Consider the following 26861-nt stretch of genomic DNA (forward strand, 5'->3'; position numbering starts at 1 on the left):
GGTCAAAAATAAGATGACAGATAGAGTAAAGTGCAGTGCCAAGAGCATACAGTAGAGGACAGAATAGTAATTAAAAATGGTGTATCTACAGGCAAAAGAATTAAGTTGGGCTCTTCCTCATACCATATACCAAAACTAATGGATCAAAGAGCTAAAACTATGAAACTGAGAAGAAAATATAGGAGTAAATCTTTGTGATTTCAGTTTAGGCTATGGCTCCTTAGGTAAAGAATCTGCCTGCAATGCTGGAGAAGACCCGGGTTAGATCCCTGGGTGGGGAAGAGCCTCTGGAGAAGGGAACAACTACTCCAGTATTCTTGCCTAGAGAATTCCAGGGACAGACGAGCCTGGAAGGATATAGTCCATGGGGTCGCAAAGAGTAGGACACAACTGAGTGAGTTTCACTTTCACTCCTTAGATATAAATTCAGTTTGGGTTGTTTATTTTTTTCCCCATTGTCCCATTCCCTACACCGCCCCCCTCCCCCCCCTCGCTGTCCTATTTTTCCCATTGTGGATTTTTCTTTATTTTAAATTTTTATTTATTTCTTTTTGGCTGCACCATGCAGCATGTGGGATTGTAGTTTGGTTCCCTGACCAGGGATGGAACCCACGCTCCCTGCATTGGAAGGATGGAGTCTTAACCAATGGACCCAACAGGGAAGTCCCTATTGTAGTTTTTTCTCACTGTCTCTCTGAGCTATCTTATTGGGCTTGCTACTAAGCCCAATATGAATTCAGATCCTGGTTCTGTTGCTGGCTTTGCTCTAACCACCCCAAGTCTGTTTCTTCATTTGCAAAACAGGGCTGTTACTACATCCCCAGGCATAGTGGGTAAGAAAGGAAGAGGGGGCTGATTTCCCGCTGGTGTGGGTAAAGCGGAAAGAGCTGCAGGACTGTGGGTATCAGAAAAGATGTATGCAGGTCAGAGGGTAAGGACTGATCCCCCAGGTTGAAGGAGGGTGAGGCACAGTCAGGTGAGTCTGGGAGCCTCTTCTCTGCCCTTCCCCAGCTAAAGTGTCTCAAGACCCTGACCATCCCCAGGAGGGAGCCTGAGCCAGGGGCTGCCCTCTGGATTTCAAGGGTTCTGTCCTCAGAGGCCATCCATGTTCCCCAAAGGTGGATGTGTTTGCTTGCCAAGGCCTGAAGCATCTTTCCTTCCAGTTCCTGCATCAGGACTCTGGGCATCTAATGAAGGTGAAAGACTGCCCAAGAAAATCTCCTGTCTTTCCTGATACCTTTCCCCTTCATGTCAGGCTTTTTTAAAATAAATATTTATTTATTTGGCTGTGCTGGGTCTTAGTGGCAGCATGCAGGATCTTTAGTTGTGGCATGTAAACTCTTAGTTGCAGTGTGTGGGATCCAGTAACCCTGACCAGGGATGGAACACAGGGCCCCTGCATTGGGAGTGTGGAGCCTTAGCTACTGGGCCACCAGGGAAGTCCCCACGTCCCCTTGGGTATTAGAAGCTAGAAGAATAGTCATGACCCTGAACCATGTACCATGAACCATGTCATTTTTGTGGTTGCAGAGCATTATTGTCTCTCATTTCAGATTTGGTCACAGAGTGACTTGTCCCTTTCTTGTGTCATTATGTCACAGGAAATCACAATATGCTGTGAGGATGAGCTGCAAGTGACTTAGGTAGATCCAGAGGGAGGCCTAAGAGCTGAAGCTGATGAGCAAAGCAGAGCTAAGTTTCAGTTAGGTCACTCTATTCCTTAAGTGAGTGAAGACTATTGATGGAACATAGTTGATTTTAGATACAGCTTTCTGAGGAAACATAAGAGATGATGAGGGCTGACTTAAGGCAATAATAAAATTGTAACAATGATAAACAATGATCACTGGTTATACTACTTAATAATTAGCACTTAATAACTATAAATAAGGGCTTCCCAGGTGGCGCTAATGGTAAAGAATCCACCTACCTGCCAATGCAGGAGAGGAAAGAGACACAGGTTTTATCCTAGGAATATCCCCTGGAGGCGGGCACAGGAACCCACCCCAGTATTCTTGCCTGGAGAATCCCATGGACAGAGGAGCCTGGTGGGCTACAGTCCAGAGTGTCATCAAGAGTCAGACGTGACTGAAATGACTTAGCATAGCACAACTATAAATAAGGGTTTCCCAGGTGGCTCAGCGGTAAAGAACCTGCCTTCGAAGCAGGAGATTGTGGGTCTGATCTCTGGGTCAGGAAGATCCCCTAGAGAAGGAAATGGCAACCCACTCCAGTATTCCTGCCTGGAGAATTCCATGGACAGAGGATCCTAGTGGTCTATATATAGTCCATTGGGTTGCAGAGTCAGACAAGACTCAGCGGCTAAACAACAACAACAAATGATAAACAGTAATGAGTTCATTAATTAATAAGTAAGAAACACATATATGTATTAACATATATAAAAGAACAATTATTAAATACTTGGTGATGACAATAACTAGCAATCGCTGTATTGCAACATCCCTCCCATTCTTGATCTCCTTACCCTGCCCTTTTTTTCACCTCACTGCATAACACCTTCCAACATACTGCAAAATTGACTTATGATGTTGGTCTCTCTTCCCCTATTTGGAATACAACCTGCAGGAAGGAGGGGCTTTTTGTCTGTGTTGCTCACTACTGTATCTCCAGGGTCTAGAATAGTGCTTGACATATAGTAGGTGCTCAGTAAGTAGAGTTGAACTGAATTAAATGTACTCAACCTTTACTATGTTCCAGACGCGCTCTAAGCGTATATTATTTGTATCCGCACATAAGAATTACTACCTAGACACAAATTATGAAGCTAGTTCAAGGCCACTTGGCAAGTAAAGTAGAGTACTTGAACTCAGGAATTCTGGCCTCAGGGCTTATCACCCTAAAGTACCTCTTCATGGTACTCACCAAAGGGGTGTGTGTTCCAGAAATGCCCCAGTGATAGAAGCAAAAGAGATTTCAAAATAACCAGGGAGAGGCAGGCCAAGGAGGGTCCCTGGGTATCAGGGTGGGCAATGGGGGCCATTTACTGAATTAGAGGAGCTTATTTGTATGACTAGGAATGGGTCAATTTAGGTATGCCTGCAATTATTAAAGTAACTTTGAATTGTTATGTAACATCAGACTTTTCTTTCTGATTTTGTTGTTGTGCTGGAAACTCTGCTAGGTTTTCACATTGAAGTTTTCATGATAACTCCATGAGGTACTATTATGAGCCCCAAACAGATGCTTAGAGAAGCTAGGTTATCATATCTATCTAGTGATAGAGTCCAGACCTGATCCTAAAGCTGATATTTCAGATGTGGAAGATAAGGTACTAGAACTCATAGCCAATAGTGTATTTATGGCTTGGGAGACCAGGCCAACTGGGACATTGTTAGAAGATATATTAGAAACGTGGAAGAAAAAGAGGATTTTGGAGCTGTAAGGTGGGGGTGGTGGAGATGTAAACCTGGCTTTAGATATTACACTTGAGATGCCTGAGGGATTCCTAGCTGGAATAGTAAAGCAACCTGGTCCATCATTAATGTTGCTTATGAATCTAACAAAGATGAAATATCAAACTTTATTTCCAAAATTAAAATATGTGAATTCTTGGGAATTCCTTAGCGGTCCAGTGGTTAAAACTTGGTGCTTTTACTGGGACCTGGGTTGGATCCCTGTTCAGGGAACTAACATCCTGCAAGCCATACAGCCTAGCCAAAAAAAATAAGTTAATTCTTCGGAATTACTTGTGAAATTCTTCAGCCAAGGTTTAAGGCATGGTGACTTCTAAGTGAGTAATTTCATATCTATATTTATCTTAAAAAAAATTTTTTAAAGGGAAAGTTCCCCACCTACATCTTTCCTCACCATAAAAATATTTTATTACTTGCCTACTTTATTAACTCAGTCATTCAACAGGTATCTGACTGCCTCCTAAGAACAGAGTAGCAAATGCAATTCTAAACACATCAAAGATTTAGAATTATGGGTAAAACTTGTACCATGTCAGTTATTTTTCATACAAACAATAAAAAACCCTTCACATTTCACAATCACATCTGATAATTTTTCTTTTTGAAAAGAAAAGAGAGAATCTAGGAGAGAATGTCGTTTCTAGGAAAGTCTTGTCCTAAATTCCTAATTCTCCTATGCATATGAAACAACTTTCTCTGCAATCACAGTGAGAATCAGCTGAAATGCATTTGGTAAAAAATTTTACTGTTTTCTACTAGAGGCTCAGGATTAGAAATTCTTACCGATATTTTTAAAAGTCCCTTTAAGAGATAATTACTGAAATATTTTCAGATGTCATCATATAACATCTGAGATCAGCTTTCAAAAGAATCCCATGAAACAGGAAGTAGATGTGAGTACAGACAAACAACCCTGACCACGGGCTGACGGTTTTTTAGATTTTTTTTTTGATGTGGACTATTTTTAAAAGTTACTGAATTTGTTACTATATTGCTTCTGTTTGGCCGTAAGATATGTGGGATCTCAGCTCTCCAACCAGGGATCAAATCTATACCCCCTGCATTGGAAGGCAAAGTCTTAACCACTGGGCTATCAGGGAAGCTCCTCAGCTGATGGTTTATATAGCAGGGTGATGAGAATATGAGGGCTCATTCTACTACACTTTCTACTTCTGTGCATGTTTGAAGTGTTCCATAGTAAAGACAAAGTTTGAATTTTTAAAAACTTCGAAGCTAGAAGGAAGTGTGCAAAAATGGTAACATTTATGTTTAAGGTAAACATTTTTCCCTCCCATTTTCCTATATTCTCTGTATTCTATTTGGGCATTTTTACTTTTTTATAAGGATAAAACAAACAAAAATCTTATTAAGTTCTTTCATCCTTTTGTTCCTAGCATTTCCACTTTCTGTGTTAGGGCCATGAACTGACTGCAATTTATAAGTGAAAGACACTCAGTCGTGTCTGACTCTTTGCAACCCCACGGACTATACAGTCCATGGAATTCTCCAGGCCACAATATTGGAGTGGGTAGATGTTCCCTTCTCCAAGGGATCTTGCCAACCCAGGGATCAAACCCAGATCTCCTGCATTGCAGGTGGATTCTTTACCATCTGAGCCACCAGTGTTTTTTTCAGACTGAAATTTATAGATTATCTGAAAAAAACATTGCTCTTTTTCCTTTTCAGTCATACACTCAAATCTGTACACATGAAACTCTACCCTGTCGTGCCCTTGTCCTTGAAATTAGGATCTTCCACTTAAGAGGCCTTGGGCAAACTACTTTGTCTCTTTGACTCTCAACTTATCTTTCTTTTAACTAAATTTTTATTTATTTATTTGGCTGCACTGGGTCTTAGTTGCAGCACGTGAACTCTTAGTTGGAGCATGTGGGATCTTGTTCCCCGACCAGGGATTGAACCGGGCCCTGTGCACTGGGAGTGTGGAGTCTTAGCCATTGGACCACCAGGGAAGTCCCTCCATTTCTTAAAGTAGAAAAATAAACCCAATCAGAGGCACAAATAACAATGGACACAAACAACAAGGCAGGGAACTAACACTTGCTGAATTTCAGGCATTGTACTAGGAATTTTGTACACATTTATTCCTCTTAAAAATAGTTCTCTCAAGTAAGAAAAATATGACTACCTCAATATTAAGTGAATAAAGCATATGGATATACAATTAATTTATTCAATTAAATATTTATTGAGCACCTACTATATTTTAGGCACCATGCTGAAAGCAAAACCAGTGGTCAACAACTATGTGAACAATGGTCATCTCTATTCATCATAATCAAAGGAATGAAAGAAAAAACAAAAGTGACTTTTCCATTTTTCACCCAGCCAATGGTGAACATTCAATAAATATTAGATGGATTCATGTGGTGCTTTGGGATCTCTTGTAAGGTGGGCAGATGCATAGATGCATAATCTTCCTGAAGGCACTTGAGTGATTTATACAAAATGGCCTAAAATGTGTATTTATATAAAAAAATGTCCAAACAGCAGAATGACGTACAACTAGTGACTGTGGTTTCTAAATACCATTTTGGAAAGTACCAAATTACCAGAAAGAAAAAGGACTCCTTAGAAAATGGCTACATCAAGGTGGGAACTAGGGAAATGAAAAAGACGAGCCTGGGACATCCTACTGTGGCAGACACCAAGCCAGTGATCAAAGACAAGTGTCCTTTTTGACACTCCTGTGTCAAACCACACAGGGGACAATCTGAGCATCAATGAGAGTACAGCTTACATAGATTTAAATGTACTGAATATGTTTCACATACACACCACCCTAAACTCACTGGTTACCATGGCAGTAGGCTAGAGAACCAGCTCATTATTTTGGAAACTTGTCTTTGCATGGGTAACCAAACAGCAGTTTAGGGGACGTTTTTCTTTATAAAAGTATTCTAGCTAAAAAAGGGAAAAGGAATAATATATCATTTTGTAGTCCCTATTAACAGATTTACCAATTAACAGAATTGAACATCAATGGCTGCTACATCATAAAAAGACACCTAAATATTATGCCTCTCAATATTAACCACTTATAAGAAATCTTAACAACAAAAATTGAACCTCAATGTATCCTTGATATCAAGTACCAACTTATAGGAAATACCAAGGATAGAGGAGCAGGTTAAACTGATCACTGGGATCTGCCAGCAAAAACCAAGGTCTAAGAAACTTAAAGGCAAACAAAATAGCTTTTTCAAAAATTAAATTGCTGGAGGCAAAAACAAGGATAAAGGAGAATGCATAGACTGAGGCTTAAAAAACAACAATCAACTACAATTTTTGGACATTATTTGGATCCTGATTAACTTTTAAAAAATTGACATTCATGAAACAGACATTCATGAAACAATCAGAAAGAACACTGCCTATCAGATATGTAATAGCATTAAGGCAGTACTCTCAATTTTTTTAAGGTGTGAAAATTTTTTGTAAAATTGTGATATATTTTATTAGAGATACATATTAAAATTTTTATAGTTGAAATGATATATCTGGGTTTTATTTCAAAAACAACATGGAGTTGGAGGAGTTGGTGGAAATACAGATAAAACAAGCCTGGCCATAAAATGGTAATTACTGAAGTTGGTCATGGGAACACTGGGTACATTGTAAGAGTCTGTGAGGATAGAAAGCTTTTAAAAAGTATATACATTTTGATCTAACATTTCCACTTTTAGAAATTCATCTTAAGGATATATTACACATATATAAAATAATGTACGTGCAAGGATATTATTAGATTGTTGGAAAGAGCAAAAATTAGTAAAAACTAAATTGATGAAGTTAAAGAAATTATGAAACATATGGAATACTATGCAGTTGTTACAAAAGAATAAGGCGACTATGTATTGATGTGGTCCAATCTTTAAGGTATATGGCTAAGCAAAACTATTCATAGAAATGTACAGAAATTTGCTACCATTTATGTAAAACATTTTTATAAAGAGTGTTATGTGTATGTTGACACTTAAGCAAACAGAGAAATCAGGAAGTATATACATGAACTTGATAGCAGTGATTGCTACATGAAGGAGGACAGGGTGAGAAGAATGTATGAAGATTCACTTATGTGAATACAAAATTTAACTTGAAAATTTTTTATCCTGTGCCTGCGTTTAAACTATTCAGAGTTATTTTTCTTTTTTGTGGCTGTGTCCCTTGGCAAGCAGGGTCTTAGTTTCCTGACCAAGGATGGTACCTGTGCCCCCTGCAGTGGAAGCAGAGTCTTAACTACTGAAAGTTGCTCAGTCATGTCCGACTCTTTGTGACCCCATGGACTGTATAGTCCATGGAATTCTCTACACCAGAATACTGGAGTGGGTAGCCTTTCCCTTCTCCAGGGGGTCTTCCCAACCCAGGGATGGAACCCAGGTCTCCCGCTTTGCTGTCAGATTCTTTACCAGCTGAGCCATAAGGGAAGCCCAAGAATACTGGAGTGGGTAGCCTATCCCTTCTCCAGCAGATCTTCCTGACCCAGGAATCAAACTGGGGTTTCCTACACTGCAGGGGGATTCTTTACCAACTGGTCTATGAGGGAAGGCCCATCCCATCAGGGAAGTCCCATGAGAGATAATTTTTAATGTCATAGCTTTGAGCCCTTCCAACTGTACATCCTAATCATTAAGCCACTTAAAGAAAAATGACATACAGCACACTGTTTTCTAAACCCTTTGTAGGCAATGGTATACGTAGAAAATGCAGGTGTTTTGACTGAACACACAGGATGACTGAGAAGATGGATGGCATCAGGGTGCAATGAATATTCTGCCCCAGACACTGGGTGCAATGGGTATTCTGCCCCAGGCTACGAGGGCTGAGGGAATGTGTTTTCTAAGATTCTCAGATTCATTCACAGGCCCTGACCTGGATGTTCCTGGAGTTGGATCAAGGTCTTTTCCCCCATCACCATCATATCCTGGAGTTAAAATATCAAAATTCTAATATTTAAAGAAAGCTGAGCACCAAAGAATTGATGCTTTTGAACTGTGGTGTTGGAGAAGACTCTTGAGAGTCCCTTGGACTGCAAGGAGATCCAACCAGTCCATCCTAAAGGAGATCAGTCCTGGGTGTTCATTGGAAGGACTGATGTTGAAGCTGAAACTCCAATACTTTGGCCACCTGATGCAAAGAGCTGACTCATTTGAAAAGACCCTGATGCTGGGAAAGATTGAGGCCAGGAGGAGAAGGGGATGACAGAGGATGAGATGGTTGGATGGCATCACCGACTCAATGGACATGGGTTTGGGTGGACTCCGGGAGTTGGTGATGGACAGGGAGGCCTGGCGTGCCATTCATGGAGTCGTAAAGAGCTGGACATGACTGAGCGACGGAACTGAACTGAGTATTTAATCCAGAAATGGGTACAATTCCAGACATTCCATCTAAAATTAATTCTGATAAACTGGATCAAATTAACTGGAATTCTATTTATCTTCACAAATGATAATTATCTACAGTTTGTTCTTCAGAAGCTATCCTTGTTGAGTTTCTTTAATCATAATTTTATTTAGCCTTGATGATGAACTGGCAAGCTTTTCTCAGGTATTATTTGTTCTTTAAGCTTTTGTAGGTTAAACTGTTTTCTCTAAAGAGACAGAGCTTGGATGACTTTTTATGTTCTTCCACAATCACTGATTGTTCAGAAATCCCATATTTTCTTAAATCAATTTTGATATTTTTACAAAAATCCATTCTTTCTAGATTTCTAAATAATTAGTCATGCATAGTAGCTATTTTTTAAAAACACCCCCTCCTCCTTCATACTGCTAAATGTCTTTTTTTTTCCTACATCAGCATTCTCAAAGTCTATTAAAATTTTTTTTAACAATTTTATGTATTTTTTTATTTTTGGCTGTGTGGGTCTTCAATGTTGCCCATGGGCTTTCTCTAGTTGTGGTGCGTGGGCTGCTCAGTAGTTGTGGCACCCTGGCTTAGTTGCCTTGGGGCATGTAGAATCTCCCTGGATCAGGGATCAAACCCATGTTCCCTACACTGGCAGGTGGATTCCTTACCACTGGACCACCAGGGGAGGTCTGCTGTTAACTTTCAGTTTAGGTCTACTGTTGTTTCTGATTTTATTGGCTTGTTCTTTTATTTTTAAGAATCATTCTTACTGTTAACTTGGGTTGATGTGATAATTTCCTCTTTTAATTGACTGTTCACTTAATGTGTTTAGTATGGGATTGGCAAGGAGTAGATGCTGGAGATTTACTTGGATCCTTTAATCTACTTTTATACCTTGGGTTCTGACAGAAGTACAGCTGTGGTTACACTGAACTGTTTATTTATTTATTGACCATATCAGGCGGCATGCAGGATCCAACCCGTGCCTCCTGCAGTGCAAGTACAGGGTCTTAACCACTGGATCACCACGGAAGTCCCATGAACTGGCTTTGATATGCAGAATCCACTGCCATTCACTTCTAGTTTGTAATTTTAGTTTTGATTCTCTTGAAGTTATACTTGGAGGTGGTTTTAGATTCCTCAGTTGGGCAGATTTTTTTTGACTACTCTTCTGTTCCATTTCTCATCTTGAAATTTTACAACCCTTTCAATGAACATCTTCTCATGATAATTACTTTGCTACTGTTTTTCAGAAGAGGTGGTTTTGAAGGTTTTTTCACATTTGATATATTCATAAGGCCCACCTCTTACATGAACTCCTAACTCCTTAACAGTAATATGTATGTATGCTTAGTCGCTCAGTCGTGTCCAACTCTTTAAGACCCCATGGACTGTAGCCCACCAGGCTCCTCTGTCCATGGGGTTCTCCAGGCAAGAATACTAGAGTGGGTTGCCATTTCCTTCTCCAGGGGATCTTCCTGAGCTGGGGATGGAACCCAGGTCTCCGGCATTGCAGACAGATTCTTTACCATCTGAGCCACCCTAGGACTTATGTCCTTAACAGTAATACTGTTATTAATTAATGACAATAACTAGTATTTATTGAGCATGGGCTTATGTAAAATTTCTGACAGTCCTCATAAAAACTCTATTAGATACACATAATTATCACGGCTTAAAAATAAATAAACTGAGGAACTCAGACACTGCATAATTTGTGCAATGTTGTATAGTCAATATATTGGTGGAAGTGAGATAATGTTAATTAAATAAGGTAAATGGCAAAAGGCACAGCCATAAAATATTTTAATAGGGTCATTTTTTATTAGGAATTCTCATAGTTTAATATATTTTGAGTGGTAATATGAGGCTTTTCTATAGTCATATTAAATTTTTTTCAGTATAAGCTCCCTGATTCCCTTAGTAAACAGTGAGTATGAGGCAAAAAGAATTCCCACATTTATTGAATTTTCTTCTGGTATGAGTTACCTGACGTTCCATAATGGAAGTGACAAATGAAGGTTCTCTGACAATAATTACATTACATTATGCATTATTTACTATTGAGCGAGGCATGAATTCCACATAAAGGCTTCCCTACGTCCCGAACACCAAGGCTTTCTAGCCAGTATGAATTCGGTAGTGTTCGATGAGCTGTGAGCCAAGAATAAAGGCCTGCCCACATTCTCTACATTCATAAGGTTTGATACCAGGATGAATTCTTTGATGTTCAGTAAGTTGTGAACTACGAATGAAGGCCATTCCACATTCCCTACATTGATAGGGTTTCTCACAAGTATGAATTCGCTGGTGATGAGTCAGCTGTGAAACACGAATAAAGGCTTTCCCACATTCCTTGCATTCATAGGGCTTGTCACCTGTATGAATTCTTTGATGCTGAATAAGGTATGAACTACGACTGAAGGCTTTTCCACAGTCCTTACACTCATAGGGTCTGTCACCTGTATGAACTCTCTGATGTCGTGTAAGCTGTGCATGCTGTCTAAAGGCCTTCCCGCATTCTTTACATTCATAGGGTTTCTCCCCAGAATGAATTCTTTGATGTCGAGTAACTTCTGAGCTATGAATAAAGCCCTTGCCACATTCCTTACATTCATAGGGTTTCTCCCCGGTATGAATTCTCTGATGTACGGTAAGTTGTGAATGCTGTCTAAAGGCCTTCCCACATTCTTTACACTGATAGGGTCTAGCACCTGTATGAATTCGCCGATGAACAGTAAGTTGTGAGCCACGAATAAAAGCCTTGCCACAGTCTTTACAGACGTAGGGTTTCTCACCTGTATGAGTCCTATGATGCAGAATAAGTTGTGAATGCTGTCGAAAGGTCTTTCCACATTCTTTACATTCATAAGGTTTGACACCTGTATGAAGTCTCTGATGGAGAATGAGTTCGGAAGTTCGACCGAAGGCCTTCCCACACTCCTTGCAGTCATAAGGTTTCTCACCTGTATGAATTCTCTGATGTTGAACAAGGTGTGAGGCACGACTGAAGGCCTTCCCACATTCCTTACATTCAAAGGGCTTTTCACCAGTATGAGTTTTCTGATGTTGAGTAAGGTGTGAGCCACGGCTGAATGCTTTCCCACATTCATTACATTCAATAGATTTCTCGCCAGTCTCACTGCTGGGATGTAGGGTGAGTGATGTATGCCCACACTCAAAAGTGGGCATGTTTCCATAGGTGATCTTCACTTGCTTAAAACAGCACTCATGATTTATTTGTTGTTTTTCAAACTGGCCTTTGTATGCCCAGTCTTCATCATAGCACTGAAGGCTTTCCATTAGCTCCCAGTTGAATGACACGACTTCAAAGGTATCTTTCTGCAGAAATGTCTTACACCTTGACTCCAAGTCTGCAAAATGAAAAAAAGTAAATACAACTTGTTCTCTCCCTCTAAGAGAAATTTGAAAATTCTCCAGTAGATTAGAGAGACAAAATGAAAATAATCACCATAACTGGTGAACTGCTTGTGTAAGTCTCAGATATTGCTGTGCAATGTCTAAAAAGCACAGGAAGGCACAGATACCATGAGGCCTCACATGGTGCCAGAAAGAAACAAGAAAACAAGTTAAACTAGTGGTTCTTAGTTCTGCCAGAGGACAGAATCATCCAGAAAGCCTTGTAACAAAAGAAATGTTCTTCAAGAACCACCCCACACTGAATCAAAATCTTCAGGTGTAGGCACAAGACATGTGTGTACATACTTCTTGAAATACAAAGTTAAGATTCACATAATGTGAAATTTCTCATTTAATCATTTTAAAGTGTACAATTCAGTGGTTTAGAGTACATTTCCAGTGTCATGCAATCACTGTCACTACCTAGCTCCAGAACACTCTCATCACTCCAAATAAAAACGCTGTGCCACAGACTCACAGACACAGAGAACAGATCTGTGGTTGCTGAGACGGAGGGGGAGCAGGGGAGGGTTGGGTTGGGAGTTTGGGACTAGCAGATGCAAACTATTATATATAAGATGGATAAAGAACAAGGTCCTACTGTATAGCACTATATTCAATTTCCTGTAATAAACCATAATGGAAAAGAATATGAAAAAGAATATACATATACATACACACAGACATATATATAACAGAATCACTTTACTGTACAGGAGACACTATCAAAACATGTAAATCAACTGTATTTCAATAAAAAGAAAGAAAGAAATCCTGTGCCCATTAAGGGGCCACTCCCCATTTGGCAGTCCCTCCAGCCCCTGGCAATCACTAACGGCAGAGCAACACTAATTCTCTATGGATTTGCCTTTTCAGGGCATTTCATACAAATAAGGCATCTATATTTTTAACATTTTCCACCATGTGATGCTAGTACCAATCAAATGAAAATCTCTGCTTAAACTTTTTCATAGCCTCCCCACTACATTTAGAATAAATTTCAAATTCAATGCCACAGTTCACAGGTTTTTGGCAAAGCAGGTCCCTGCTTGTCTTTGTAGTCATTCTGTTGCTCTGCCTCCATCAAGGACAGTGCATCTTCAAATTGAGTACTCTCCCCTTTCCACCCTAGGTAACAAACCACTGCCCTCCTTTGAGCATATAGAATAAATCTAGGTCTTTTCCATCTTAGATCTCTATCAGGAATCCTGTCCTGGACCCTTTACATGGTTGATTTTCTCTTCAGGTCTCAGATTAAAACACATTTTCAAAAAGCTCTCAGCACTTTCACTGCCCAGGGTGTAGGTTTCCATGGTCAATCCTGCAAGCTGTGTGGTGTAGCCATTAAAAAAAAAAAAAGAAGATGGAAGGGGGCTATGATCCAAGAAATGCAGGTGGCCTCTAGAAGCTGGAAAAGGGCAAGAAAACCGATCTTTACCTAGGGCCTACAGAAAGGAATAAGCCCTTTGGACACCCTGAATTTACCCCAGTGAGATATATTTTGGATTTCTAATCTCTAGGACTGTGAGAAAATACATGTGTTGTTTTAAACCACCAAGTTTGTTGTAATGTGTTATGCAAGGGTAGGAAACTAATACACACAGAAATAAAACACTGAGTAACTCAATGTATCATGTCTATTCAGTCTTAACTCTGGAGTCCAGTCTTCCAGGGAAATGTAAGATACAGCCAAGTACAAAGAAAACCAGAAATCTGGTTCTCGGTTTCTGAGCTTTGAAGTACAGATGTCTTGGTAATTTTATGCTAATTTAAGTGCATAGCAAATATAGTTTTGATTATATATACTTTTGTCCTCAAACATGGACTTTCAACTGCATCTCTGAATCAGGGGTTGGAAAACTTTTCTTTATAAGGCCAGATGATAATTATTTTAGGCTTTGTGGTTCAAGAGACAAAAATGAGGATGTTATGTAGGCACTTACGTAATAAGAGAGAAAACAAATTGCACATTTTTTATTGATGAAATTCAAAGCATAATAATTTTTTTTTTTTGTAATACAGGTCAAAGAATGAGAAGCATAGAATTCTTTTCTGTGGGAGGTAACATTTCACTTAACTGGAGTTCAAGGTTAGTGTTCTCCAGCATCAGAATTGATGGTAAATATTTATCTGTTAGTGCTGATCTGTAATCAGATTTTATGTATTTCACTTTTGAAAATGTTTAATATAGATAGTACTGCCAAATACTGATATAAATCCATAAGCATATGATTTTAATTATGTATATGCCTCTCTTAGAAGGCATTTACAGAATTCAACAGGCTCATAGGCTATATAAAGACAGCTAGCAGGACAGATTTGGCCCATAGTTCAGAGTGCGCAGATGCTTGATTTATATCATTATTGTTAAGAATAATGCAATCTATACATTTATAAATTATAGAAATGACAGTATGAAGCAAGAATTTCAGATCACTAAAACAAGATTAGAATGGGGTGAATCCAAGCAGAGGTCGACAAAACTTTTTCTGTTAAGGCCTACATAGTAAATTTTTTCTAGGTTTTGTGGACTACATAAAGTCTCTGTCACATATATATAATTTTAAACTCTTATGAAATGTATAAGCCATTGTTAGCTTGTGGATGGTACAAAAAACTGGCCACAAGCTGGACATGACCCATAGATTGTAGTATGCCAACTCCTGGTCTAGGGCATAGTAGAGTAAAAGATGGTTAAAGGTCTTAAGGTCTTACTTTGCTCAGAAAAAGAATTTCAAAGATACCATTCCATACCATCCACCAATAAAAGAAACCAGGTCTCCTTTGAGGAGTGGCTGATTTCAGGAGTGAGGCAAGAAAGATACAGGATAAACCCAGAATATGTTTTAAGTACCATAAAATAAAGAAGCAGTCAAAAACAGGACGAGGGAATGCCAAAAGAACCTAGGAGTCAACCTGAAGATGTTCCCAAATGGCCAAAGTTTTCCCAATGAGCAATTTGAACAACAAAATAAACAATCGTATTTCTGGACTACAACTCATAGGATAAATAAATAAATAGCCTATACTGATAGAAGTAAATCTCTGAATCAGCAGATGAATGGGAAAGGGGGTAGGGAAAGCCCTTCCATACAGAAGAATTTCAATTAGTAAATGCAGGGGCAATAAGGGACACAAAATCAACACACAGCAACACTACTGTATTAACTGTTATAGACAAGATGGATACTAAAATTATAGTGGGCAAAGTGAGGAGAAACAGCATATGTATCTCCCTCCAAGATAATTACCAATCACAGTTGGAAAAGTAGTAACCTTACAGGAAAGAAATACAGAAGAAACCTTAACCAAGTTGATCAAAGTTAACACTACCAGTAATATTAATATCATATTGGGGGTTGCAACCCCCAATATTATGCACAGAGAAGGACACAATATCACTTCTGTGGTATTCCTGCCAAAGATGCATAACCTCAATCTAACTGTAGAAAATATCAGACAAACACAAGTGAGAGACATTCTCCAAAAGAGTACTCATCAAAAGGATCAAGCTCATGAAAGACAGGAATTGTCACAAGTGGAGGATGCTAAGGAGACACAACAATTAAATGCAATGTGGGATCCCAGACTGAATCCTGGTATAGAAGGACAATAGAGGAAAAACTGATGAAATTCTAATAAGATCTGTAGATCAGTTAATAGTACTATACCAATGTTAATGTCCTGGTTTTGATAACTATACTATGATTACATAAAATTTTAACACTGGGAAGCTGAGTGGAGGGTATTTTGGAATTTCTTGTAATAATTTTGTAAATTTTCTACAAGTCTAAACTAAAATGATTTCAAAATAAAAATATTTTGGAAAAAACTTTACCAGAAAGAAGGACTTCCCTGATGGTCCAGTGGCTGGGACCCTGAGCTCCCATTGCAGGGGGCCTGGTTCAATCCCTGGGTTAGATCTCACATGCTGCAGTTAAGAGCTCCTGTACTACCAATTAAAGATCCTGTGCAGCCAAATAATTAAATAAACAAATAAATATTTAAAAAAAAATTTTTACTAAACAGAAACCTATTTCAGTCTTTAGGTGGGAAGAGAAATGCAGGTTTAAGCACATTTCTTAAAAGTCAAGTTAAAGATTACTGTACTTCTAAATTGCTTGAAAGGCAATAAAATGTGAGGGAAACAAAAAGAATGAGGAACAGAAAATATAAAATAAGATAGCAGAAATAAGAGCAGACATATGAATGATCACAAATGAGAATGGATTAAATTCTATTAAAATTGATTAAAAAAGGAAACTAATTCTGATTACAGTGACACACTTAAAATGGCAATTTTTAAAAAGGATAAGCAAAGATGCACCATAGTTTCTTAAATTAACAAAAACAGGGCACTTTATATTAATATCAGAAAAACTAGAATTCAAGATTAAAAGCACCAAATGACAAAATGAAGGATGGACTGTACTGCAAATACAATTTGCAACGAGGATCTATATTTCACCTTTACATTAATAAAAATGTTGTATGTAGTAGCAAAATATACAATACAATTAACAGCTCTCCGAATTTGACAGTACAAGTGCAGAGAAAGTTAAAAGGACATACAGACTCTAAACCATATAATAAAAAGGCTTAAAGAGGTGAATGCACCATCCAAAGAACACTAGTTTTAAATACACGTGGAATATTTCCCCAAACTGGTACAACTTGACTTGTTGACCACACAGGAAGAAAAAAGGCAGTGGAATGAGTTCTTTGGGCTGAGAAAAAACTCTTGCCAACACAGAATTCCATACTCAGTGAAAATATCCTAAAAGAAAGAAGGTAGAATAAAGACATTTTCATGTGGTCAGAAACTGAGAGAATTTGTCAACAGCAGACATACACAAAAGGAAATCTTAAGGGTGTTCTTCAGATAGAGAAAAAAATGATCCCAGAGGAAAATAAATGACAACAATACAAAGAAGTCAGGAGGTTGTAACTGATAACCAAGTATTCAAAGGCTCCAGTTCTATCAAGCAAGTGCCAGTTACAAATACTTGCTAACATTTATTTAGTGATTGTTATGGCCTGGCATTGTTCTGGGCATTTTCACATACTAACTCATAAAGAAGCCACAATAACTGTATGAGGAAGGCACTATTTTTAATCATATTTGCAGAGGAGAAAACGGAAGCACAGAGAATTGAAGTAACTGACCTAAACTCACAGATCTAGTAAGTGACTGAGCCAGGATATGAACTCACAAAATCTGATTCTAGCGTATTCCCTTAGTCACTCTACATCCTAACCTCTCAAAAGGTAAGAGAATAAATGGATTGCTGAATTAGGTAAAGTGAGAAGCTGTTTTAAGAAAATAAGTATTTTTTAAGGAATGAAGACATTTGCAGAAAAAATGATGCTAATAACAGGCAAAACAGGTGCCCCTGGAGAAGAAAGAGGGGCACATTCCTTTTTGAAACGAGATGAAACATGAGAGGAGAAAGAACAAGAAGGAGTTAATGGGGATACGGGTGAGGTTCCCTTGGAAACGGATGCTCTGTTCTTCATGGCCTCATGTCTCAGGCTTTTCTTCCTTAGCAGGGTTTTGAGGGAGTTTCCTGACAATAACTCATGTTACTGTGATGAGTTAACACTCCTGCAGGGCTGTCATTGCCAGTGACTTCCCACCATTGGATCAGCCCTCACTCACCTGGGCACCATGATCCTGTCATATCATTCACAACCATCCAGGGTTCTTTCCCTTGCTCCAGTAAGGAGACAACATCGGGCTTAGAAATGGAAAGTCCTGTTTATAGGAAAAGAAATGGGGCATGATCATGCTGTTCCCAAACTCAAACGTAGTGCCCCGGTCGCTGAGGAAGAGAGACAGTTACACAGAGGGAGGTGTGAAGGCTGTCCGCAGGATAGGAAGGTGGAGGTGCCAAGGCACTATCCATTTGCACTTTGATGAAGCACTAAACAATTCCCTTGCAGACAGAGCAGAAACTTAGTCAGCCACTTGTAAGTCTTCCTAGAAATTCACCATGAAGAAACCAGAAACTGCATTCTCCATTTGCTCTCTCCTTCTCCCCAGGCCTCACTCTTCCTGGCCCTGCTCTATGCCCAGCTGTGTCCTAGTTTACCTGTATTGCATGTGTGTGCTTGTGTGAGGGCTCAGTCGCTCAGTCATGTCTGACTCTGCAATCGCATGGACTGTAGCCCTTCAGGCCCCTCTGTCCATGGAATTTTCCATGAAAGAATACCGGAGTAGGTTGCCATTTCCTCCTCCAGGGGATGTTCCCAACCCAGGGATCAAACCCATGTCTCCTGCATTCTTTACCACTGATCCACCTGGGACACAAGGACTGTATTACCCTGATCTTATCATTTCTCACTGGGTTTGGTAGGTGAAAAGCATCAGTGGGCTGGAAGAGACAGTCCAGGATATTTCTTTTTCCTCTCCAGCCCTCCTTTGACCCAGGAGTTCTGGATACAGCTACATCTGCTGCTGGCCAGCCCTTCTCCATGGCTTGCGCTCTCACCATTTTCCAGTGGCAGTCTTTCCTCCCTTGACCCCTCCAGCCAGAGTGGATAACAGCCTCCCACTGCTGTAGTCCCTGGCAGCCAACTTCCCTGGCTGCTCCTGTATTATACAACGTTCTTACCTAGTGAGACCAAGTTGCCAAAGTTTTCCAAAGTCACCTCCCTGTACAGGTCCCTCTGGGCAGGTTCCAGGCACTTCCATTCTTCCTGAGAGAACTCTACAGCCACATCCCTAAATGTCACCAATCCCTGAAACAATAAACCCAGGCACTATCAGTAAATGAAATGACTTTTATTTTTTAAATTACAAAATTGTTCAAAATCCACAGAAGTATATAGTATAATGGCCCCCATGCGTCCATTACTCTGCTTCAGTCATTTAAGAGCACCTTACACATTTCCATTTTTTACCCTTGCTGTTTTCTGAGGTGAATCCCACATACAAAATTATAGTATTTCACTCACAGATACTTTAGTATCTAACAGATTAGACTTAAAAAATTTTTTTTTTAAGATTTATTTATATTTTTTTTGGCTGTGCTGGGTCTTCGTTGCTGAGCATGGGCTTTCTCTAGTTACGGTGCGTGGGCTTCTCATTGCGGTGGCTTCTCTTGTAGCAGAGCATGGGCTCTAGGGCATGCGGGCTTCAGTAGTTGCAGCATGCAGGCTCTAGAGCTGGTTTAGTAATTGTGGCACATGGGCTTAGTTGCTTCATGGCATGTGGGATTGTCCCAGGCCAGGGATTGAACTGGTGTCCCTCACATTGCAAGGCAGATTCTTAACCACTGGCTCACCAGGGAATAATTAGAATATCACCATCACATGGAATAAAATTAACAACAGTTTCCTAATAACTAGATCAAGTTTCAAGTTTCAAATTGCCTCAATTTTCTCAGAAGATTTTTTTTTCCCCAGAAATGATTTTTGACAGTTGGTTTGTTGAAATCAGGATTCAAACAAAATCCACCCCTTGAAACTTGTTACAGACTTCCTGTATCTCTCAAATCTCTAACAGCCCCATTTAAAAGGTTTTATTGCTATTTATTCATTAAACAAACATTTGAATCAGTAGCATTTCCCAGATTCTGAATTTAGCTCATTGCATCTTCATGATAGTGTTTAATATGCTGCTCTACTTCCATATTTTTTTAAGGGTCATAAATGTCAGAGGTTGTACTGTGTTCTTCCTGTAGCATCTCACTAGGAGGCACATTAATGACTGGCTGTCTCATTTTTTAATGAGGTTAGAATTCATGCAGTCGGGGGAAATAGGAGAAAAATTAGTCTGCCCAATGTGAGACACTCTTAGGTACAAAGCCTTTCTGAAGAAAGGCATCTTCTTCTTGTTGTTCAGTGTCTCAGTTGTATCTGACTCTTTGTGACCCAATGGACTGCAGCACACCAGGCTTCCCTGTCCTTTACCATCTCCTGGAGTTTGCTCAAACTCATGTCCACTGACTCGATGAGACACTCCTAGGTATAAAGCCTCTGAAGAAAGGCATCTTCTACCAGCTCCCTAAGGAATACCACATATCAAACCAACTAAGATAATTCAGTGGGGAAGGATTAGTCTCTGTTAACAAATAGTGCTGGAATAAGTGAGTATCTAAATGCAAATTAATTCAAAATAGATTGTATATATAAATGTAAAAGCTAAAATCATAAAACTTAGAAGAAAACACAGGAGTACATCTTCACAACCTTGGTTGGGCAATGGTTTCTTAGGCATGGTACCAACTACCAAAAATAAACAAAAAGAACAAAAGAACAAGAAGATAAAATAGATTTCATCAAAATTAAAACCTTTTGTCCTGCAAATAATTTCATAAAGAAAGTGAAAATCCAACCCACAAAACTGAGAGAAAATACTGGCAATTTCTATATCAGATAAGGGACTTAAATCCAGAATATACAAAGAACTCTTACAACTCAATAATAAAAAAGACAACCTAATTTTAAACTAGCCAAAGAATCTGAAGAGATTTCTCCCAAGAAGAAATACAAATGGCCAATGAGCATATGAAAAGATGCTCAACATCACTAATCATTAGGCAAATGCAAATCAGAACCACAATAAAATGGCACTTCACATCCCTTAGGATGGCTATTATGAAAAATAGAAGAAAACAAAAAAATAAAATTTCCAAAAACACATTTCAGTGAAGATGTGGAGAAACTGAAATCCTCTTATGTTGCTGGTAGGAATGTAAAATGGGTAGCCACTTTGGAAAACAGTTGTGAAAGTTCCTCAAAATGTTAGAGAGTTATCTAGCTACCCAGAAGTTCCACTCCTAGGTACAGAGAAACACATCCACCTAAAAACACTGGTATATACTGACGTTTACAGCAGCATTATTCATGATAGCCAAAAATGTAGAAGCAATTCGAATGTCCAAAGACTGATGAGTTGATGAACAAAATGTAGTCTACAATATCCATGGAATATTGCTTGCTATAAAAATGAACAAAGTACTGATACATGCTATATCATAGAAGTTTGAAAACATACTAAGAGAAAAAAAATCACACATAAGAGACCAAATATTGAATGACTCCATTTATACAAAAAGTCCAGAATAGGCAATTTCATAGAGACAGAAAGTAAATTAGTGGTTGTCAGGGGAAGAGGAGGGGAGTGTGGGAGTGATGGCTAATTCAAACAGGATTATTTTTTTTTTTGGTAGTGATGTAAATGTTCTAAAATGGCTTGTGCTGACAGCTGCACAACTCTGCAAATATACTAAAAACCACTGAACAATACACTTATATGGGTGAATTTCATTGTATGTGAATTATATATATGTACAATAAATAAAGCTGTTAGTGTTATTGAAGGCTTTTGTTAATGCTGGTTAAATCTATCAATATATACCACATTAGAAATTAAAAGAGAGAAAATGTTTAAATTATTATTAATTTATTTAAATAACTAATAATAAGCCTGTTACATGTTAACATAAATAACACATCTGATGAAAAATAGCTGTCAAAAAAGAATTTAGTAGTACTGTTTTATATTTTTGCAAATCTCTTTAATGACTGGCTGAATGAAAGAGATTTTCATACCTTCTGTCTTCAACCTGCTGGTCAACTTAATTTTATTTTATTTTTTGGCCACGCAACATGGCTTGCAGGATCATAGTTTCTGGCCCAGGGACTGAACCTGGGCCATGGTAGTGAAAGCCTGGAATCCTAACCACTGGGCCACCAGGGAATTCCCGTCTGTTAGGATAACATATTTCATATAGCTTCTGGGAAATTCTACTGTACACTCATTAGAGTTGTGAGTGAAAAAAGGAAATAACATGTTAGTATTATTTGAAGTTATTTTGGCCCCTAGACCTCCTGAAAGGGTCTCAAAGTCTTCCTGGACCACTTTAAGAACTGCTGACCTAGCGCTACACAATTTAACATGAAAGACTTGAAAAATACACTGTGCTGATTAAAAAAATCTGGTAAAAAATAGAGTATGATAAGTGTACATCAAATTTAAAAATGGCAAACTCAAAAGTAAATTGTTTAGTAGGCATCCATGTGGGTTTCCCAGGTGGCACTGGTGGTAAAGAACCCGTCTGCCAATGCAGGAGACATAAGAGACTTGGATTCGACCCCTGAGTCGGGAAGATCCCCTGGAGGAGGGCATGGCAACCCACTCCAGTACTCTTGCTTGAAGAACACCACGGACAGAGAAGTCTGGCAGGCTACAGTCTATATGGTCGCAAAGAGTCAGACACGACTGAAGTGACTTAGCACATACGCATGCATGAATCCATGTATGGCAAAATTATTATAAGAGTCAAAGTTAAAAAAAAAAAGAATCAAAGTACCAACAAACACAAAATTAAACATAGTCATTAACAGTGGCAAGGCAGGCCTTTCCTGGTGGTCCAGTGGTTAAGAACCACCTTGCAATGCAGGGGACACCGGTTCAGTCCCTGGTCCAGGAAGATCCCACATGCTGCAGGGCAAATGAGCCCCTGTGCCACAACTACTGAAGCCCAAGCCCTAGAGCTTGTGCTCTGCAGGAAGAGAAGACACTGCAGTGAGAAGCCTTGCACGACTACAGAGTCGCTTCACTTGTCGCAACTAGAGAAAAGCCCTCACGTAAAAATGAAGATCTAGCGCAGCCACAGATAAATAAATAAGTTAAAAAACACTGGCAAGGCAGTAACATAATATGTGAAGGGATGTGGGAGGGGTTGCTCAGATGATACATTAAGCTGAGTGATGAATATATCAACAGTCATTTTATTATTCTTTATATCACATGCATGTTATAGGTATGTTTTTGTATATATTCTTTGATAGTGTGAAATGTTTTATGATTTTTATGCGGGGGGGGGGGGTTGACATTTAAAAATCAAAGAGAAAAAAAGAAACTACTTGGGTTAATGGAAAAGGTCAAGGTTATCTTCTCTTTGGCTCTATTTAGCCATGGTTCTGATAAGGGCAACTCTCGTATTTCTCTCAAGAGAATATACTTCTGCTCCATTGGTACTCTGGTAAGAACACTGCTGGAGAAGAGAGGGCCACCAGAAGTAGGGGTGGGGGGGCTTCATCATTCATTCCCTGCAATGGAGGAACTGAGAGCAGGTTATCAAATGGGGCTCAAGTGAGACAGGAAAATTTTAGGATAAGGAACACAAATGTTGATATTATTTCAAGAATAGAGGAAATTTCCACTTACCTGGATCATGGCTTTTAGAACCACCTGTCCTGCTTGGATTTCTTTAGATTCTCTGTTGAACAAGTGAAGAGTCCTGAAAAAAACAGAGTGGGGGAGAAGGGGCACATCTCATAAACTGAGCTTAATTAGAGACAGCATTTATTTAGGCTTCTCTAGTAGCTCTGACAGTAAAGCATCTGCCTGCAATGCAGGAGACCCAGGTTTGATCCCTGGGTTGGGAAGATGCCCTAGAGAAGGAAATGGCAACCCACTCCAGTATCCTTGTCTGGAAAATTCCATGGACAAAGAAGCATGGTGGGCTATATAGTCTATGGGGTCTCAAAGAGTCGGACACAACTGTGACTTTTTTTTTTAATTTAGCCATAAACCACCTAAACAGACAAGTTTAAAACAACTGTACTTCCGGGGTCCCTGCTCGGCTTCTTTTCCACCTCCTTGACCCACCGCACAACACTAACACCAAGAGTGCTCGCTTCGGCAGCACATATACTAAAATTGGAACTATACAGAGAAGATTAGCATGGCTCCTGAGCAACGATGACATGCAAATTCGTGAAGCGTTCCATATTTTTAGAATTCATTTGAATCAGTTCTAATGAGATGGATGAAACTGGAGCCCATTATACAGAGTGAAGTAAGCCAGAAAGATAAAGAACATTACAGCATACTAACACATATATATGGAATTTAGAAAGATGGTAATGATAACCCTATATGCAAAACAGAAAAAGAGACACAGATGTACAGAACAGACTTTTGGACTCTGTGGGAGAAGGCGAGGGTGGGATGTTTCGAGAGAACAGCATCGAAACATGTATATTATCTATAGTGAAACAGATCACCAGCCCAGGTTGGATGTATGAGACAAGTGCTCGGGCCTGGTGCACTGGGAAGACCCAGAGGGATTGGGTAGAGAGGGAGGTGGGAGGGGGGATCTGGATGGGGAATACATGTAAATCCATGGCTGATTTATGTCAGTGTATGACAAGACCCACTGCGGTATTGTAAAGTGATTAGCCTCCAACTGAAAAAAAAAAAAACAACCATTAATACCAAAAACTAATGAGTTAACAAAACCCAGCCCTTTCCTAGACCATAGGGAAACTGAAAGATGCAATCAAGGTGAATGTGCTCCATCATTCACATAGAATCCAAGCATCTCAGCAGGGGGGGATCTGGCTGGGACAGTCTCTGTCCCAGAGACTGGGATAGCATCACCTATTGTTAATGCTAATCTATACCCCAGATGGGGCATAGACAGCTCCCAGTCGTTCCAAGCAGACCTTCCTTTGTGACTGAGGCAAGGAAGATTGCAACACAGACTCACTCAGCCTTCATGTGAGGACAGTACCTACAGGCTGAAACCTACAGGCTAGGAGCAGAGCATACCTGTGCAGGCCAAACCTTATGAAAAAGACATCCTTAAACAGTCTTCCAGCTTCTCTGGGCTCAACAGGCAAAACCTCTTGGGTATGTCTCTGGCTCTGTGTTCTCCTTCCAAGTCCAAAAAGGGGCCAGGCCATCCATATGAGGCGCTCTGTCAAAGCCTCTAGCCAGAGCTGGACTAACCAGATAGGAGCAAGGAAACCACAGTAATACAGGCATCTTACAAGCATACGGGCACATCCAGAGTACTGACCTGAGTGAGAACTCAGTTCCTAGAAGCCTCTTGGCCAGGCAATCCTTATTTTCTACCTAAACCCTCTCCACTGCTTTCCTGAAGAATAAGATTCCTTCTGTGGCTGGCAGCTGCTGAGGCTGGTGGAGAACAGCCTATTTCAAAATTAGGAGAATGCAGGGGGTTTTTTTTTTGGTCTATTCATTTTTTTTTTGGCCACACTGAGCAGCATGCAGAATCTTAGTTCCCTGACCAAGGATCAAACCTGCAACTCCTGCAGGGGAAACCCAGATTCTTTTTTTTTTTTTTAATTACCTTTACTTTCAGATTCTTTTTTTTTTTTTTAAGTTAAAATTATTCATTTATTCACAAATAGTTATTGATCACGTACTATGTGCTCAGCATTGGGGGATATAGTCATTGCATACATAAAATTTATAATCTCATGTGAAGAGTTATTATTATAACCTCATCTAGCATCATACAAATATGTACTTAGTAACTCTTAAGTGCTCTGTAAGACAGGTGCAGTAAAGATTATATGGTAATTGGATGGAAGCTCAAATTCTTAACGACTGAACTGCAGGGAAGTCCCAGAACTCAGGGTTTTTTTTTAAGAGGCTGGTTCTAATTAGAGAGGCAAGGAGCTTACTATGGTAAGGAGAGTCAGAAGGAAGACTAAATCACTGGGGGATGATGTCAAGAAGATTTCAGAATGTGATCCGGGGCCTAAAAATCAGAGAATTTAATAGACAAAAAAAGGACAGAAGGTGGCTCAGTGGTAAAGAATCCACCTGCCAAGCAGGAGACATGGGTTTGATCCCTGGGTTGGGAAGATCCTCTGGAGAAGGAAATGGCAACCCACTCCAGTAGTCTTTCCTGGAAATCCCATGGACAGAGGAGCCCTGCAGGCTCCAGTCCATGGGGTCACGACGAGTTGGTCATGATTGAGCGCACACACATGGAAAGGGACAGAAGAGCACTCTGAGCAGAGTGAAGAGCAGTGGCAAAAAACAGTGGACCAAATGTAGACGGTGTGTTTGGAGAGCAGAGAATACTGGGAGTAACTTGTATAGTTTGGGGCAGAGTTCAGACCAGTGCTGTCTTATAGAACCTTTGTGATGTGGGAATCTACACATCTTGTTCTGTCAATAACGCAGCCAATAGACACATGTGGCAACTAAGCATTTGCAATGTGGCTAGTCTGACCCAGGAACTGAGTTCTTAATTTTACTTAATCTGAATTTAAATTTAATTAATTCTAGAATCTAGAGGAAGATGGCTTCCCCAGTGGCTCAGCGGTCAAGAATCTGCCTACAATGCAGGAGTTGCAAAAGATGTGGGTTCGATCCCTGGGTCAGGAAAACCCCCTAGAGTGGGAAATGGCAACCTATTCCAGTATCCTTGTCTGGAGAACTTCCATGGACAGAGGAGCCTGATGGGCTACTGTCCACAGTGTCGCAAAGACCTGGACACAACCAAAGTGACTGAGTATGCATGTACTACATAATGCATGTAGATAATGCTTACAACACTAACTATGAGGACCAGGTCTCATCATCACTGTGAATGGCACCTGCCACAGTGATTGAAGGATAAAGGTGACCAAAGAACACTGATCAAATATATAAAAGTTTGGTTTTCACCAGAAATTAATGGAAGGCCGCTGAAGAACTTAAGGAAGTGATAGGGCCAGTATGGCCAGATTATTTTTGCGGAGAGGAGTAAAACTGGAGCCAGGGAGATCAACTGAAAGGTGATTGTCCTTTCCCAAACAAAGGGTCTGACCCAAGACAGTGACAGCGGAAACAGGAAGGGGATGAATTCAAGATGTTGG

The 26861-nt window shown here is 39.7% G+C and overlaps 1 protein-coding gene and 1 non-coding gene across 5 annotated transcripts in view; one reads left to right on the forward strand and one right to left on the reverse strand.

The window, feature by feature from the left end:
* Positions 1 to 505: 505 nt before the first annotated feature.
* ZNF565 (zinc finger protein 565) overlaps positions 506 to 26861 on the reverse strand; it is a 109611-nt gene continuing 83255 nt past the window's right edge. For 3 of the 4 annotated variants that reach the window (XM_061139148.1, XM_061139147.1, XM_061139149.1), the window contains 4 exons: positions 23407 to 23479; positions 18842 to 18968; positions 17887 to 17982; positions 506 to 12181 (listed from right to left, as the gene is read on the reverse strand). In XM_061139148.1, the coding sequence (XP_060995131.1) occupies positions 10929 to 12181; positions 17887 to 17982; positions 18842 to 18968; positions 23407 to 23415 (1485 nt within the window). In that variant the 5' untranslated portion in view covers positions 23416 to 23479 and the 3' untranslated portion in view covers positions 506 to 10928. The remainder of the gene's footprint in view (positions 12182 to 17886; positions 17983 to 18841; positions 18969 to 23406; positions 23480 to 26861) is intronic. The other variant, XM_061139150.1, reaches the window with a different exon arrangement.
* On the forward strand, positions 23872 to 23978 carry LOC133055281 (U6 spliceosomal RNA). The gene has a single exon (XR_009692580.1). It is a non-coding gene; the product is annotated as a U6 spliceosomal RNA (small nuclear RNA).

Source organism: Dama dama, chromosome 4, assembly GCF_033118175.1.
Source record: "Dama dama isolate Ldn47 chromosome 4, ASM3311817v1, whole genome shotgun sequence".
NCBI classification, from domain to species: Eukaryota; Metazoa; Chordata; class Mammalia; order Artiodactyla; family Cervidae; genus Dama; species Dama dama.